Source organism: Carcharhinus amblyrhynchos, chromosome 19 (genome assembly GCF_965287045.1).
Source record: "Carcharhinus amblyrhynchos chromosome 19, sCarAmb.v2.hapA, whole genome shotgun sequence".
Classification (NCBI taxonomy): domain Eukaryota; kingdom Metazoa; phylum Chordata; class Chondrichthyes; order Carcharhiniformes; family Carcharhinidae; genus Carcharhinus; species Carcharhinus amblyrhynchos.
The window spans coordinates 32,787,494-32,800,070 of record NC_137342.1 but is presented as its reverse complement, the minus strand read 5'-3'; the positions used below and the strand labels follow the sequence as shown (position 1 = coordinate 32,800,070).

General features: G+C 46.6%; 2 protein-coding genes across 7 annotated transcripts in view; one reads left to right on the top strand and one right to left on the bottom strand.

Annotated features, from left to right (window-relative positions):
- endou2 (endonuclease, polyU-specific 2) overlaps positions 1–12,577 on the bottom strand; it is a 200,289-nt gene that overhangs the window by 141,537 nt on the left and 46,175 nt on the right. The gene's annotated exons all lie outside the window — the stretch shown is intronic.
- kcp (kielin cysteine rich BMP regulator) overlaps positions 1–12,577 on the top strand; it is a 196,424-nt gene that overhangs the window by 141,337 nt on the left and 42,510 nt on the right. For all 6 annotated transcript variants that reach the window (XM_080207535.1, XM_080207532.1, XM_080207534.1 and 3 more), the window contains 6 exons: positions 583–665; positions 2,148–2,241; positions 2,482–2,664; positions 5,790–5,960; positions 6,527–6,703; positions 9,532–9,614. In XM_080207535.1, the coding sequence (XP_080063661.1) occupies positions 583–665; positions 2,148–2,241; positions 2,482–2,664; positions 5,790–5,960; positions 6,527–6,703; positions 9,532–9,614 (791 nt within the window). The remainder of the gene's footprint in view (positions 1–582; positions 666–2,147; positions 2,242–2,481; positions 2,665–5,789; positions 5,961–6,526; positions 6,704–9,531; positions 9,615–12,577) is intronic.

Below are 12,577 nucleotides of genomic sequence, written 5' to 3'. Positions count from 1 at the left end.
AGGGGCATGGACAGAGTGGATAGTCAGAAGTTTTTTCCCAGGGTGAAAAAGTCAATCACGAGGGGGCATAGATTTAAGGTGTGAGTGGCGAGGTTTAAAAGAGAAAAAAGAAGCAAGTTTTTACACAGGGTGGTGGGTGCCTGGAACTCGCTGCCGGGAGAGGTAGTGGAAGCAGACACGATAATGAGTTTTAAGGGGCATCTGGACAAATAAATGGGAACAGAGGGATCTGATTCCCAGAAGGATAAGGGGTTTTAGTTCAGTTGGGCAGTGTGGTTGGTGGAGGCTTGGAGGGCCGAAGGGCATGTTCCTGTGCTGTAATTTGCTTTGTTCTTTTGTTCTTGTTCAGATGGAGGGTCAGGGAGCTGGATAGAGGGCCAGAGACCCTCTATCCGGATGGAGTGCAAATGGACTGATGAATAGAGGGGCAAATGGACAGTAAGTGGAGGCTAGGGTAGACAGAGTGGAGAGTGGTAGAGAATGTTCCAGTTTCCAATGTAACTACAGTCACAGATCCAGTGCAAACACGGAGATTGTGTGGGGAATATTCTGAAGGGTTCACTGTGTGATTCCCTCTTTCAGGTTGTCAGTATGCTGGCAAGGAGTATCCTAATGGTGCTGATTTTCCACACCCGACAAACAAGTGCAAGGAATGTCACTGCATTGTAAGTATGGGAAGAATTTAATACTGATGTGAAGAGGCAGATCTGAATTTACTTGATTTGACCCTGATAGAAAAATAATTTGTTTTCCCCCATACCTCCAAACCCTCCGTGTCCCTCTCCCTGACTCCAAACCCTCCGTGTCCCTCTCCCTGACTCCAAACCCTAAGGGCCCTACTTTATCATTTTTATTCTGAGTGATGGGCAGACTTGAAACTGGGAGTGTTTCAGATCTGATTTTAGGCCCATTCTCAGGTGCCCCCGTATGTGGTCTTCCTGCAAAAATTTCGATTTTGAATCGTGCTGCAGAAGCCTTTGAGCGGGGCTTATCGTGCCTGAAACGCTGCAGCTTCAATCAAAGCCTTCAACTGCGCATGCGCAGTAAAAAAAGTAGAAAAACGCTTCCCTGCCACATCACTCCCAGGCTGAGTAATGCCTCCCCCGGCCCCCATAGATATCTCCCCACCCCCACCACATTACTGACCCCTTATCCCCCCATATCCCGGACCGATCACAGTGCCCCCCCCACCCCCACCGATTGCACGTAGAGTGACAACGGACCCCCCACCAGAGATCGATCTGACCCGCCTCCCTCCCTACACCCCCAAACAGAGAGGCATCTGACCTGTCTTCCTAACGCCCACCCCCACCAGAGAGTGTTCTGACCCTCCTACAATCCCACCCCACCACCGATCTGAGTCAGAGAGCCACGAGAAGCTCTGAACTTATCTTTGCAGAAGCTGAAACACCTGAATTGGATCTTTGTGGATCATGTCTGTTTTGCACCAAATCTGGACGGGCGAAAGCAGTGGTAAAGGGGGAAGTGCTGGTAAAGTTGGGCATCCAGCTCATTAATTCAATTTAAATACATTCAAATGTATTTAAATTGCCGTCATGCCCATTTTGGGCACAATCCCGATTACGGCCATTTTTGAACATAGGTAAAGGGGGAACGGGTGCAGAGATGGTCACAGATCACGCGACTCGCCTCACGCCTGACTTTACCAACCCAAAAACGGGCACAACTTGATGGTAAAATCAGACCCTCAGTATCCCTCTCCCAATCACCAAACCCTCAATGTCTCTCTACCTAACTCCAAACCCTCTGCGTCCCTCACCCTAACTCTAAAAGCTCAGTGTTCCTCGCCCAATCACCAAACCCTCAGTGTCCCTCCCCCATCTCCAAACCTTCAGTGTCCCTCCCCCATCTCCAAACCTTCAGTGTCCCTCCCTAACTCCAAAATCTCAATCTCTCCCTAACTACAAACCCTCAGTGTCCCTCTCCTTAACTCCAAGCTCTCAGTTTCTCTCCTTATCTCCAAACTTTAAATCTTTCCCTAACTCCAAACCCTCAGTTTCTGTCTCCCTAACTTTAAACCCTCAGTATCCCTCTTTCCATTTCCATCACACACGCTCAGATACATTTGGAATTACTCTCCTGACACACGTAATTATTTTCATTTTGTTTCCCCTCTGTTCTTGTAGAATGGAAACGTACAGTGTTTATCCAAGAGATGTCCTCCTTTGACTTGCAATGACCCATTCCTTGTACCCGGAAAATGTTGTCCTCAGTGCCCAGGTGGGTGCAAACATTCTTTAAAATGACTGACAGAATGGGCGAACCAAGAGTCACACTGAGGGGAGTGAGGTATATTGGAAAGTTACACAGTGGGGGAGTGTGCAGTCTATCAGTGTTATAGTGGGGGAGTGTGCAGTCTATCAGTGTTACTGTAGAGAGTGTGCAGTCTATCAGTGTTATGGTTGAGGTTTGAGTTTTTTGAAGTTGCTGAGAGTTTATGTCCACTTCTCTTTACCCCAGCTCCTCCGAGTGAATGTCTGTACACCGGCATTCTTTACAAACACATGCAGCGTTTCTACGATCCCTCAGATGCCTGCCGTTCCTGTATGTGTAACAATGGCACCGTTACATGTCAGAGGAAGCCCTGTGCTCCCCTGCAGTGCTCACACCCCATTCTGCAGGATTGTTGCCGTACATGTGATGGTAGGTATTCTTTATGAGGGAAACAGGGAATCTGCACCAGCAAGGGGTAAGTGGAAATGAAACATGATGAGCTGGCTGTATGGATGAGGGAGCCACGTGGCGATGGTGTGTGTTTGTGGTGGGGCGGTGAGGGGGAGACGGGCAATGAGGATGAAGTATCAGAGCTGGAAGTAATGGCTATCTTAGGTTAATCTCCCCGGGGTAGACTGGAAGGTGCCGAGATCAGAGGGTGCTGACGGGGAGGAATTTGTACAGTGTGTAATGGAAGGATCCCTGGAGCAGTATGTGGATAGCCCGACCAGGGAGGGGGCTATACTGGACTTGGTTCTGGGGAATGAGCCTGGGCAGGTGGTTGACGTTGAAGTAGGAGAGCAGGTGGCTAACAGTGACCACAACTCTGTCTGGTTTAAGATATTAATGGATAAAGATGAAGCCTGTCCTAAGGGGAGGGTGTTAAACTGGGGGAGGGCTAGATACAACCGGATTAGGCAGGATCTTAAAGATACGGACTGGGGTAAGCTGCTTGATGGCAGGTCGACGCTGGGTATGTGGGAGTCTCTCAAGGGAAAACTAAAATCTTTGCAGGAAAGGCACGTGCCGGTCAAGAGGAAGGATGGGAAGGGTAGGATTAGAGAGCCGTGGGTAACTAGGGATATTGAGGACCTGGTCAGGAGGAAGAGGGAGGCGTACATTAGATCTAGGCATTTGAGGACAGAGATAGTGTTAGAAGAATACAGAGAATGTAGGAGAGAACTTAAAAGGGGCATCAGAAAGGCAAAAAGGGGCCATGAAATGGCTTTGGCGGGTAGGATTAAAGAAAATCCTAAGGCATTTTACTCCTATGTTAGAAATAAAAGGATGGTTAGAGGGAAGATTGGCCCTCTCAGGGACAGAGGAGGGGAACTATGCTTGGAGCCTGGGGGAATGGGGGAGATCCTGAATGAATACTTTGCGTCGGTATTCACGCAGGAGAGGGGCCTGATGTCTGGTGCTGTGCTTGAGGAGTTTGAGGATCCGTTGAGGGATATAGTCATCACGAGGGAAGAGGTGTTGGGACTTTTAGACAGTATAAAGACGGATAAATCTCCGGGGCCTGATGGCATCTATCCCAGGCTGTTAAGGGAGGTGAGGGATGAAATTGCTGGGCCTCTGACGCAAATCTTTGTCTCTTCTTTGGACACAGGTGAGGTCCCAGAGGATTGGCGCATTGCAAATGTAGTACCGTTGTTTAAGAAGGGTCAGAGGGATAACCCAGGGAATTATAGGCCGGTGAGCTTGACTTCAGTTATAGGCAAGCTAATGGAGAGGATCCTCAAGGATAGGATGTATGAACATCTGGAGCGCTGCAATCTGATCAGGGATACGCAGCATGGCTTCGTTACAGGGAGGTCGTGCCTTACGAATCTAGTGGAATTTTTTGAAGAGGTGACAAAAACGGTTGACGAAGGACAAGCCGTTGATGTTGTCTATATGGATTTCAGTAAGGCGTTTGACAAGGTCCCTCATGGTAGGCTGATAGAAAAGGTGAAGGCTCATGGGATACAAGGCCAGGTATGTAGATGGGTGGAGAACTGGCTTGGGAGGAGGAGACAGCGAGTAGTAGTGGAAGGCTCCTTTTCCAATTGGAGGCCTGTCACCAGTGGTGTGCCGCAGGGCTCAGTACTTGGACCTCTTCTATTTGTGGTATATATTAATGACTTGGAAGAGGGGGTAGGTGGTGTGATCAGCAAATTTGCTGATGACACCAAGATGGTTGGATTGGCGGGTACTGAGGAGCAGTGCCTGGCAATGCAACAGGACATAGACAGGCTGGTAGATTGGGCAGATAGATGGCAAATGGAATTTAATCCGGAGAAATGCGAGGTGATGCACCTTGGCCGAAATAATGTGGAGGGGAGTTATACGATAAAAGGTAGAACTATCCGGAGTATAGATACGCAGAGAGACCTGGGGGTGCAAGTGCATAAGTCCCTGAAGGTGTCGGTACAGGTGCAGAATGTGATGAGGAAAGCATATGGTATGTTAGCCTTCATAGGAAGAGGTATAGAATATAAGAGTAGGAGTCTGATGTTGCAGTTGTATAGAACGTTGGTTAGGCCTCACTTGGAGTACTGCGTCCAGTTCTGGTCGCCGTACTACCGGAAGGATGTAGAGATCCTGGAGAGAGTGCAGAGGAGATTTACCAGGATGTTGCCTGGTATGGAAGGGCTGTCTTACGAGGAAAGATTGGATGAACTTGGGCTGTTTTCCCTTGAGAGACGTCGGCTGAGGGGGGATCTAATAGAGGTTTATAAGATTATGAAGGGGATAGATAGAGTAAATGGTGGTAAGCTTTTTCCGCTACAAGAAATGGATAGAACGAGGGGTCACGGGCTTAGGGTGAGGGGGGCTAGGTATAAGACAAATATTAGAGGGCAGTTTTTCACGCAAAGGGTAGTGGGGGGGTGGAATGCACTGCCGAGTAAGGTGGTGGAAGCAGGCACGCTAGGGTTGTTTAAGAGTCACTTAGACAGCCATATGAGCAGGCTACATATAGGGGGATATAGTAGGCCTTACTGAACATTGTAGGCTTGGGAATATGTTTTGCCTCAGGAATGTTAGTCTTTGCCTGTTTAATAATGAATTTTTTTGTCTCCACAGGCATTTAAGTCCAGCAAGGGGCATGCAGGCGGCAGGTTGTAGTGGGCTGCTCTTGGATGTTGCTTCGGGAGTTGCCTATTGCTTCATGTCGTTAGTGTGCTTAAACTGGACCATCTCGAGGGCAACATGACAGCTCAGAGACTATCTCTGTTGCTGTGCGGACACATGGATTTGGGCCTGTGTCTGTGGGAGTTTGCACGTTCTCCCCGTGGTTGCGTGGGTTTCCTCCGGGTGCTCCGGTTTCCTCCCACATCCCCCAAAGATGTGCTTTTAGGCTGATTGATTGGGTACTAAAATTGTCCCTAAATTGGACCTCCCTGATCCTCGCACGTTAGGCGTAGACTAAAATCATGAATAGGTCACTGAGATAGTAGGACGGCGGCGCGGGCTCGTTGGGCCGAAGGGCCTGTTTCCCGTGCTGTGTTGTTCTTTGTTCTTTGTTCTTTGTTCTTTGTTAAAGGCCTTTCTGTGACTTTCTTTTGCAGGTTGCTTGCTCGGTGGAAAGGAGTATGCAAACGGAGAGCAATTTGCTGATGTGTCAGACAGCTGCAATGTTTGTGTGTGCAGAGAGGGCAGTGTGTCATGTGAGAGGAAACCCTGTCCTGTGCTTGAATGTCCCTTCCCCACACAGGGACAGTGCTGCAAAGTCTGCGACGGTATGGCCCAGAGATGGGAGATCATAAATCCAGCATCCTTCAACATTCAATCGTGTACAAACACAAATGAGATATATCCAGGGAAATGGACTGAGGTGGCCAAATAGTGACCTCTCACTCTCTGGTCAGAGTCAGATGATTTGTGACTTTCCTGCTTATTTTGGAGACATTTCCTACGGATTTTGTGAGATTTGCTGCCTCTCTTAGCAGGGGATCACTAGCTATTTTGAGGGGGTTTCCTGATAATTATGAAAGAGGTATTAATGGGGTTAAGTGAAAGGTTGGAGAAGGTTTACGTGAAGTGTAAACACCAGATGGGCCAAATGGCATGTCTCTGTGCTTTTAATACTTGGTCATAATTTAGCTGATGAAGGGTAGGGTGTTCTTGTTGATTTTTATGAAATTTCCTGATGATATGGAGAGGCTGCAACAAGATTTCCTCTTAACCGGTGCCGAGATTTCTGACCAGCTTTCCCCTGGAGATGTTCTGTGTTGTTTGGGGGGGGCAGTTGGTGTTGGGCCTGCTTTGCTCTTTATCTCCTGATTCTGTCTCCTTTTTGCCACAGGGTGTGATTACATGGGGGAGGAATATCTGAATGGTCAGGAGTTTCCTGGTCCCCTCGATCCCTGCACTCGCTGTGAGTGTATGAGTGGATTTGTCAGCTGCTCAAGGAGACCATGTTACAGCCCAGGCTGCAGCCATCCCATCAGCCTTCCTGGACAGTGTTGTCCTATCTGTGAAGGTAAACATATTTATAACTGCTTCATCTGTGTGCATTATGAGACACACAGAGATACCTACCAGCATACAGATATCTATATGAAGGAGAGGACTGTGTGGGTCCTAGATGGAGAGAGACTGGGAGGCATCAGACAATGAATAGGTATCTCCCTGAGTGGAACAGGGACTGATTGAGAGACACAGTTGGTTTATAGATATTTCTCAAAGAAAACAGATCAGTGCTAGGGCCTCAACTTTTTATTATTTATGTAAATGACTTGGATGACATGACAAATGGTACATTTGTTAAATTTGCTGACAACACAAAGATAGTTAGGAAAGTAAGTTAAGAAGAGGACATAGGTTGAGTGGGCAAAGATTTGGCAAGTGAAGTATAAGGCGTGTAAAAGTGAAATTGTCCATTTCAGCAGCAAGAATGAAAAATAAGCACATTATTTAAATAATGAGAGGATGCAAAGCTTTGAGATTCAGAGGGATCTGGGTCTGCTGCTGCATGAATCATAAAAGACTAGGATACAGGGACAGCAAGTAATTAGAAGAATGTTATCATTTATTGTGAGGAGAATTGATTACAAAAACTACTATAGTTTAGTCATACAGGACATTGATGCGATCACATCTGGAGTACTGTGTAACGTATTGATCTCCTTATTCAAGGAAAAATGTAAATGCATTAGAAACAATTCAGAGAAGGTTTATTAGACTAATACCAGGAATGGGCATGTTGTCTTATGAGAAAAGACTGGACAGGCTAGACTTGTATCCGCTGGAGTTTAGAAGAGTAAGAGGGGATTAGATCGAAAGCTTTAAGATCCAGACAGGTCTTGATAGTGTGTCTCTGGCCAAGATGCTTCCTCTTGTGCGAGAATCAAGAATGAGGGGGTCACATTTTAAAAATACAAGATCACTCATTTAAAATAAAAATGAGGTGAATGTTTTCTTTGAGAGTCGTGAGTCTTTGGAACTTCTTCAAAAGACAGCAGAAGCAGAGTCTTTGAATATTTTTAAGGCAGATCTAGATAAATTCTAAGAACATAAAAAACAGGAGTAGGAGTAGGCCATCTGGCCCCTCAAGCCTGCTCCACCATTCAGTAAAATCATACCTGATTTTTTTGTGAATTCAGCCCTACTTACCTCCCCGTTCACCATAACACTTAATTCTTTTACTGTTCAAAAATGTATCTATCACCTTAGCCAACTCCTCATTCATCCCTTTCTGAATGCAAAGACACCACAAGATACTGGTATTGGATTTTACCTTCACTTCCTCCATCTTTATTTTAAATTCAACCACACTGTGATCGCTCCTTCTGGGAGGACCCCTAACTGTGAGATCATTAATTATTCTTGTCTTATTACAAAGGACCAGATCTAGGATAACTTGTTCCCTCATAGGTTCCATTACATACACTTTGAGGAAATCATCACACATACATTCTACGAACTTCTCCTCAAGGCTGCCTTGCCGACCTGGTGTGACCAATCAACCTGTCGCTTAAAATCCTCCATGATAATCGTGATAATTGCTGTACCATTTTTACATGCAACAGTTATTTCTTTGTTTATTGCTCGCCCCACTGTGACTTATTTGACAGCCTGTAGACTATGCCTATCAGTGTTTTTTCTCCTTACTATTTCTAATTTCCAAATGGATTCAACCTTTTTTTCCATAGGACCTATATCATCTCTCACTACTGCCCTGATGTCATCCTTATACATCACAGCTACACAACCTCCCTTACCTTCCTGTCTGTCCTTCTGAATAGTCTGATATTCCTGGATATTTAACTCCCAGTCATGACCACTCTGCAACCATGTCTCTGGAATGACCACTAAATCAAATTCATTCACGATTCCTTGTGCCATCATTTACCTTGTTTCGAATGGTATGAGCACTTAGGCTAGTTTTTATACCTTTTTGAATCCTAACATCTCCTGAATCCCCCTCCTTCATTAACAAGGGGGAGTAAAGTTATCAGGGTAGGCAAGAATGTTGGGTTGAGGTTGCAGTCAGATCGGCCATGCTCTTATTAAAGGTAGAGTAGGCCTAAGGGACTGAATGACCTACTCCTGTTCATAATTCATATATTCAGATGTAAAACAGGGTTTGAGAGAATCCAGTCATTGCACAGATATCTCCTGTGAGAGACGGACAGGGAAATACTAGTCAGTGCACAAATACTTCCCTGAAAGAATAGGAACTCAGGAACTCCTGTCTGTGCACAGGTATCTCTCTGAGGGAAAGGGCAGAGAGACTCCACTCAGTGTACGGGTATCTCCTTGAATGAACAGTGACTCAGAGACAGCAGTTGATGTACAGATATTTCCCTGAGAAAAATAGGATTGAAAGAATCCAGTCAATGTACAAATATGCAAGCGTACAAATTGGAAACAGAAGTAGACCATTTGGTCCCTGAAGCGTGATCTGCCATTCAATTAGATCATGGCTGATTTGATTATAACCTCAATATCTCCCTGAAAGAGAGGGACAGGGAGACTCCAGTCAGTCTACATATATCCCTGAGAGAGGGTGACTGGCAGTATTAGTCAGTGAAAAGAAATTTTTCACCTAAAGGCTGATGAGAATGGGAAACACACTGCTGTAGAAAATACTTGAGGTAATAGGATCAATGCACTTCAAGGGATCCTGGATAAACAGATGAGACAGAAAGGAATAGAAGGATATATTGATGAGGTTGGGAGGATTGGTGTCAGTATAAACACTGCCATAAGTCATTTGGGCTCACTGGTTAGCTCCAGTAGTGTAGGTTTTCTGTACAATGTGATTCTTTCAGTGTTGTCAATTATGCTCAGTCTGATATCCCACAGGCTGTTACTATGGCGGTGTTGCTATCAACAACGGACAGACATTCACCAACCCCGCTGACACATGCTCACAGTGTACCTGCAGGGTGAGTAACCATGTCACATTCTGGGAGGTGGGAATTTGATGCTCACACTCAGTGCAATCTCTCCCTGGGGATAGGGAGGGACTGACCCCCATTTCTTCCCTTTCACTCCATCCTACATTCTTTCACTGTCGCTACACCCTCCTTAGCCCCCTGCCTTTCTCAACCTTCCACCCTACAACCCTCCCCCTAACCTCTCAGCATCTCCCTGCTCCTTAAAATATTCCCTCACTCACCTCCTATCACCATTCCCTCTTGCTCCCTTCTTCCACCCTCCCGTCTTTTCACCAACCTCCCCTCCACCTTCCTTGAGCATTGTTCCAGTAATACTGATACTGGTAGATCCCGTTCTGAACAGGAAGTCTGATAGGTTGATACTAGTAAAACTGGTGGTGTTACCTACTGTACTGTTTCAAACTGGTTATTTTACTACCCAGTGGTATTCCAGGCTCCAGTCATTAGCTGCATGAATTACTGGTGTATTTTTGTGAACCAGGCTTGAATGAGGATCAGTTGCTGTCAATGATCAACTGAAAGTAGGCAGCCCCTTTCTGATGTGTGAATGTTGGTGCTTTGGAATAGAAAATATGATTCAAAGAGTAAAAGATTTGCAAATTTTATTCTGAGATTCAATATCTTCCCAATTGTGCAGTTGCTCCATATGCACGCTGATCTCCCCAGTCTTGAAAATCATTGTGGGGCTGTACTCTCGAAAGCACCCAGGCAAACACAGACACAGTTCTCAGCCACAACACATTGAGAGGCTCTTGCGGTCCTCACGTTGCAACCATATGCAAAAAATAAGTTTATTATTTTTACAGTAGAGTTGGTGGGGGACATTTATACAACCCAAGAATCCAAGAAATGCTGCATTTATCAGCATTGAAAAAGATGAGGCACGTAACTTTACGTCGAGTTATATAAACAATTGTATTACTTTGGCCGAAGCTGCAACTTCTTCTTGGAGGCCGCCATTACGCCTGGAATTATCCTCCACCTTTTCTTGGAGAGCTGCCTTCTCTGTGTCCAATCTGCTGATATTACCTAACAGCTTTCGCTGACACTGGGTACTGTCCCTGGGCAGAACTGAACTGCTGCTGGAGCCCACCTACACTGATGGCAGCACTGATTGGGCAGGAGCTGTGCTGCCAGGTACGTGCTGACTTGGAGCCATGCAAGGTGCCTCTGAAGATGAGATATCTTGCCTTGACCTTCAATCAGGGCAATTTTGTAACTGCTTCTGTCTCTGACAGTCTTCATGCCAAGTACACTATTACTGTCTCTGCAGCCACTGCCTCTGCCTCAGACGCTGCATCCACTGCTATTGCTAAATCCACCAGAATGACCAACTCTGGGGGCACAACATAAAGATCACTTTGCTCGTTGGGGTTGATGATGGCAAGACCAGTGGAGAAATCAGCAGTTCACCATTGGTCAGAACTGGATTTTCCAACCCCACTAACCCTCCTTCCATCCTCCCATCTTGTTCCCTCTACCCACTTCCTTCAGCCTCCCATCCACCATCCCTTCCATCTTACCGTCCTCCACACTCCACTTCCCCTCCTCCTCCCTTCCATTCATTTCCTTCCACCCTTCCAATTTCTTTTATTTCCTCCCCTCCACCCTCTCCACCCACATAGGCAAAATAGGAACTAAGGATCTGCAGAGGAAGTATGAAAAGCTGGGAACCAAATTAAAAAGCAGAACCAACAAGGTGGTTATCTCTGGATTACTACCTGAACCACACACAAATTGGTGCAAGGTAATTAGGATTAAGGAGGTGAATGCGTGGCTCAAGGACTGGTGTTGGAGGAATGGGTTCAGATTTATGGGGCGTTGGCACCAGTATTGGGGCAGATGGGACCTGTTCAGATGGGATGGTCTTCGTCTGAATTGTGCTGGGACTAGAGTCCTGGCAAATCGTATAACTAGGGCTGTAGACAGGGCTTTAAACTAATTAGTGGGGGGGAGGGTGCAGGGGTAGGGGGAATTACAAAACCTAAAGTAAAGGAGAGAACATAAGAACATAAGAAATAGGAGCAGGAGTAGGCCATCTGGCCCTTCGAGCCTGCCCCGCCGTTCAATAAGATCATGGCTGATCTGTCGTGGCTCAGTTCCACATTCCCGCCCTCTCCCCATAACCCTTAATCCCCTGTCTTATCAAAAACCCATCAACCCGCGTCTTAAAAATATTTAGCGAGGCAGCCTCCACCACCTCAACGGGCAGAGAATTCCAGAGATTCACCACCCTTTGAGTGAAGAAGTTCCTCCTCAACTCCGTTCTAAACCGCCCCACCTTTATCTTGAGGCTGTGCCCCCTAGTCCTACTGTTCTTTCTGAGCGGGAAGAGCCTCTCCACCTCTATCCTATCCATCCCATTCATCATCTTATACGTCTCAATGAGATCTCCCCTCATTCTTCTGAACTCTAACGAGTACAAGCCTAGACTATCCAGCCTCTCCTCATAGCTCAACCCCCTCAACTCCGGCATCAGCCTAGTAAACCTCCTCTGCACTCCCTCCAAGGCCAAAATATCCCTGCGTAAGTACGGCGCCCAAAACTGCACACAGTACTCCAGCTGCGGTCTCACCAATGCCCTATACAGCCGCAGCAAGACCTCCCTACTTTTATATTCAATCCCCCTCGCTATGAAGGCCAGCATCCCATTTGCCTTCCTGACCACCTGCTGTACCTGCAAGCTGGGTTTTTGCGACTCATGCACAAGGACCCCGAGGTCCCTCTGCACCGTCGCCTGCTGCAGTTTTCCTCCACGTAAGTAATAATCCTTCCTACCATTATTCCTACCAAAGTGGACCACCTCGCACTTGCCAACATTAAATTCCATTTGCCATTTCCTGGCCCATTCGCCCAGCCTATCTAGATCCTTCTGCAGACTCTCCACACCCTCCGCGCAATTTGCCGTTCCACCAATCTTGGTGTCATCAGCAAATTTCGACACCATACAC